The 5,302-nt window shown below is 40.6% G+C and overlaps 1 protein-coding gene across 1 annotated transcript; it reads left to right on the top strand.

Moving 5' to 3' along the window:
- The first annotated feature begins 245 nt into the window (after positions 1-245).
- LOC145988157 (uncharacterized) lies at positions 246-4,631 on the top strand. Its single transcript, XM_083122988.1, has one exon. The coding sequence runs from the start codon at positions 246-248 to the stop codon at positions 4,629-4,631; it is 4,386 nt and encodes a 1,461-aa protein (XP_082979114.1).
- The last annotated feature ends 671 nt before the right edge of the window (positions 4,632-5,302 follow it).

The raw sequence follows: 5,302 nt of genomic DNA, 5'->3' as shown, positions 1-5,302 counted from the left end.
GCAAATGACACCATATTCGTATTCTACGCCTCAAGCACAATAAATAGATAGACTCAATTATTTCGAGGTAGTTCACAAATCGACCGGAAGAATGCGTGATTGTGTTATCTTGCCTAGTTAGAAGATTGCGAATTATCTCGAGGAAGTGCAAAACCAACCGGAAGCGAATGTGCTATCGTGTCTACATATAAAACCACATTGTCCCCTCCACTAAACAGTCTCAGTGATACGATCGTGGTGGAACCATGTACTGGCAGTTATCCGGTGACGAGTTGCTTGCGCTATTTCGTGATGGGTATTTCAAAACACCCAAACAGCTCCAGGAAGTTTTGTTACATATTGCGCAAAAGATCATCTTGGGAGAGACGATCACCTTAGTAGAGGAGTATGATCGGATGCTGCAAACTGTGACAACGACCGTACCAGAGCTCTCCGGGGAAGAATGGACGTCTTCGAAGGGGACTGCATCTTCCGAATCGCATCAAGGCGCATCCGACCCTCTTTCACCACCAGAAATTGCAGTGGATGGTGCTCCCACACCTGGGATGGAGCCTCGACCAGGACCGTCTTGGAGACCCGATCCCGGACATTTTGGAGAAGGAGGTGGTGTACCCCCAAATGCCCCTGAACCTGTACCAGGACCTTCATGGAGGCCTGATCCAACGCCTTCGATCGAGAATGTGCCTGACCCTACATCTGAGTCTTCTGGAGGTAAGAAGAGTAGGAAAAGGAAGCATGTGCCTTGGGTGGACCAAACTATTGGTAACATTATATTCCACAATATACAAGAACGTAGTTATCCAAAATTCCGTGCTAAAGGACAACGTGTGGAATTTAGTTTTTCCAAGCAACCCGAAAATGTAGACCCCCAGACCTGGATACGTGAGGGTGTGGAAAATTTACTCCTTTATGTGAAAAAAGGTGCCAAGGATAGTGATCAGATCGGTCTCACACTTTCTAATGTATCCGATGTGACAGTGAAAGATATTTATGTGGGATGGCATAGATGTGATCAGTTGAAACCTGATATGGTTTGGGATATTCTGTCTAAAATACTTCAGAGTGCTAAGACCTTTCACTTTACAGACCGTTTATTGTTAAAAGCTGACCACGTTAACATACCGGTTGGTGGTGGTGGTGGTAAACGTGTGTATTGTCTCCCGAATCACATGGCTTCAACAGTGAAAAGAAGTGTTGTACGTGTGCGAAATAGAGATAAGCCTTTGTGTTTGGTTGAAGCTCTGATTATAGGGAAGGCACATGCAGATCGAGATCCTGCCTATAATGCCTACAGAGCCGGTTTCAAACTGCAAAAACCTGTGTTTGACCTGATGATTAAAGCTGGTGTGAATCTGACAGCCGATGCATGTATCGGAAGTGGGATACCTGAACTCAGAAAATTCCAACAATACCTTAGCGATTATAAGATAATTGTGTACAACAGTCTTCGAGATCCTAAAGACATACTCTTTGAGGGGCAAGTACAAAATGTGTCTAAATGCATCTACCTCTTGTATGATGACGTTCAGCAACATTTTGATGTTATTGTTAATCGTGTTGGGGCATTTGCAGCAACGCAGGAATGTCGCGGGTGTAATGAGTTGATATTTGGTAAACCACACAGTCACGCTTGTAAACAGATATGCTCTATGTGCCGTGCCACACCACCATGCGTACCCCAATCTAACACCTCCATCACGTGTAAGGCGTGCCATAGAATATTCAAAGATCGTGGATGTTTCACTAGGCATATGTCTACATCGTTTCGAAATGGTACAGTGTGTAGTGAAATTCAGCAGTGTCCAAAATGTTACAGAATCGTATTCACAAGTAACAGACATGAAAAGAAACATGACTGCAATGCAAAATACTGTAAAACGTGCAAAAAGGTAAAACCGATCAACCATCACTGTTACATACCAATTCCGAACCCCCAACAAAGGTCCAAATTTTTGTTGATATTTTACGATTTTGAATGTTACACTGATGTCCCTTATACAGAAAAAAACAATTCTTTTCTTCATGTTCCAAATCTGATCGTGATCCAAACAGCCTGTCATGCATGTTATTTACAACAAGATTTAACAATACCTTGTCGAGTTTGCGGAATACGTCAATATGTATTTTGGGATGACCCAGTCGATACATTTTTATCGTACCTGGAACTGCAACACAAATTCAATAACGTCACTATTTGTGCACACAATGCACGTGGATATGACTCAACATTTCTGTTACGCAGAATGTTGGAAAGAGGAATGGCAGCTAGAATTGTTTTGAATGGAACGAAAATCATGAGCATGAAGTATCAGAATCTACATTTCATCGATAGTTTAAACTACGTTCAATCAAACCTTGCTGGATTTTCCAAACTCTTCGGCTTACCGATGCAGAAAGGATATTATCCACATTTGTGGAATACCTACGAACATCGAAATTATGTAGGAGAAATGCCACCGCCTTCAGCATACGGATATGATCACATGAAATCTGTGGAAGATCAAACTAAATTTATGCTATGGTACGAAAACGAACGCAAGAACAACGTTCCTTTCAACAACAAAGAACAGCTGTTGGAATATTGCATTAAGGACGTGACACTATTGAGGCAGGGTTGTTTAAAATTAAGACAGAATTTTATGGATATTAGCAAAATAGACATCTTCCAAAAGTGTATTACAATAGCATCCGTATGTTCATTAATCTACAGACAGCAGTTCATGCCTAGTGAGAGCATTGGTATAATCCCCCAAGGAGGTTACCACCATGCCGACATAATGTCGAAGGCTGCATTGAAATGGTTAACATATGTCGAGGAGCAAAACAATTTCGCAATCATCCACGGTGGGAGAACCCGTGAGAAATATGTGTTGGGTGAACGCTTCAAAGTAGACGGTTTCCGTGAAGAGACACAAACCTGTTACGAGTTTTTCGGGTGCTGGTTTCATGGCTGTCCACGATGTATATCCACAAACAGGTGTGTATATCCGGAGTTTGACAGAGAAGTGGGAGAAGAGGATGGTAGCAACCAGCAGGAGAAAACCCAAAACAACAATTATGTCGACCGTGTGAACACGGCAGCATTTCGATATGAAACAACATGTCGTAAAATCAGCGCTCTTCAGTCTGAAGGATGTAATGTGGTAACTATGTGGGAGTGTGACTTTAAGAAAATATTGAACGCTGACCCACAACTTGATAAATACTTGTCATCACATCCAGTTGTGCAGTGTACACCTCTAAACCCTCGTGATGCATTATATGGTGGTAGAGTGGAGACTGTGAGAACTTATTATAAAATCAAGGAGGGTGAACAGCTGAAATACTATGATTTCACCAGTCTCTACCCCTATGTTAACAAATACTGTGTATACCCAATAGGACACCCTACCATATTCCTTGAAGATTCCATGCCTTCTGTACCGGAGATATTAGCCATGGAAGGTTTTATAAAATGTAAAGTCCTCCCACCTCAAACACTTCTTCACCCTGTATTACCCACAAAAATGAACAAGAAACTCATGTTTGTTTTGTGCAAGGAATGTGGATTAAAATTAAAATGTGAAGGTACCTGTCAACATTCTGTAGAACAACGTGCACTTTCAGGAACGTGGGTGATAGCGGAAATGCGTAAAGCATGTTCTCTTGGTTATACCATACTATCGGTATCTGAAGTATGGAAATATGAAACAGCTGTGTATGACCCTGCCACAAAAACGGGGGGGCTGTTTACGGGGTATGTGAACACCTTCCTGAAAATAAAACAGGAAGCAAGTGGATGGCCGATGTGGTGTAAGACGCAAAAGAATAAAGAAACCTATATTCAGCAATATTTTGAGAGGGAGGGGATTTTGCTGGATGAAAATAACATTAAGGTGAACCCCGGTAAACGCACTCTCGCAAAACTGTGCCTGAATTCTTTGTGGGGAAAGTTCAGCCAACGGGAAAACCTCTCACAAACTACAATCATCACTGAATCTAAGGATTTCCTTGATAAGATAACCGATCCGAACATTATTATTGGTGGAGTTATATTTATCAACCAGGACACGGTAGTGGTAAACTGGAAATATGTCACCGAGGTTGCTCCACAAAATGACAAGGTGAGTGTTCCCATCGGTGCATTCACAACCTGCCATGCACGTCTTAAATTATACGAACTTCTGGAAAAGTTAGGCGATAGAGTGTGCTACTGTGACACAGATTCTGTAATCTACATTGATAACCCTTCGATGGAATACCAGCCACAATTAGGTGATGCGCTTGGTGAACTGACTGATGAACTAACGGAGTTTGGTTCGGATGCGGTGTGTGAAGAATTTGTGTCAACAGGGCCAAAATGTTACAGTTTGAAAATATGTAAACCTTTTTCTGAACCTGAATATATTTGCAAAGTAAAAGGTATCACGCTGAACGTGTCAAGTTTGACATTGGTGAATTTTCAAACAATGTGTGATATGGTTAAAGATGGAAAAGATGAAGTTGTTGTGGAGAATATTTTCCGAATTAGACGAACAAAAGAATTCCAGGTCATCAGTTCATTGGAAACACGTCTGTATCAACCTGTCTTGGTGAAACGATGTTTTGATGATAAATACCTCTCGTATCCTTTTGGATTCTGTATGAAGTAAATATATTTCTTGTACATACAATTATTGTAAATCTGATTCTGTATAAAATGCCTGTGTTCATTGTGTATAAAGTAAAGTCTTGAACATATATTATAAATGTGCTTATTTGATTCTGAATAAAATATATATTATGTTAACAGAATGAATACCTATCATTTCCCCCACAGAACTCTCAGAGCACAAAACCCGTAAAGTAATTTGTGTAACATAATGTTTCCGAAACTCGTTCATCCTTTTACAATGATGGTCTGTGGAGCATCAGGAAGTGGTAAAACCACCTTCGTAACAAACCTTGTCGTTTCTATTGTTCATCTTGTTGAAGGACCTATTAAAAAAATAGTATGGTGTTACGATCAGGAAAATAGTATTCCGAAAAAAATGTATGACGTAGATTTTCATAAGGGTATTGTTAATTGGGAATCGTGGAATGGTAAAACTCCGACTCTTATAATTCTGGATGATCTTATGATGGTTGCTCAAGGAGAAAAAGTTGCTGATCTTTTCACAAAGGGTAGTCACCACAAAAATATCTCGGTGGTCTTCATAACGCAAAATCTTTTTCATCAGGGTAAAAATTGCAGGGATATTTCTCTGAACGTGAAACATTTTGTTATATTTAAAAATCCACGTGATATGAACCAATTTACTGTTTTTGCACGGCAACTCCACCC

This window comes from Lepisma saccharinum, chromosome 5 (assembly GCF_977018435.1).
Source record: "Lepisma saccharinum chromosome 5, izLepSacc3.1, whole genome shotgun sequence".
In the NCBI taxonomy this organism is placed as follows: domain Eukaryota; kingdom Metazoa; phylum Arthropoda; class Insecta; order Zygentoma; family Lepismatidae; genus Lepisma; species Lepisma saccharinum.
This window is presented reverse-complemented; position numbering and strand designations above follow the sequence as displayed.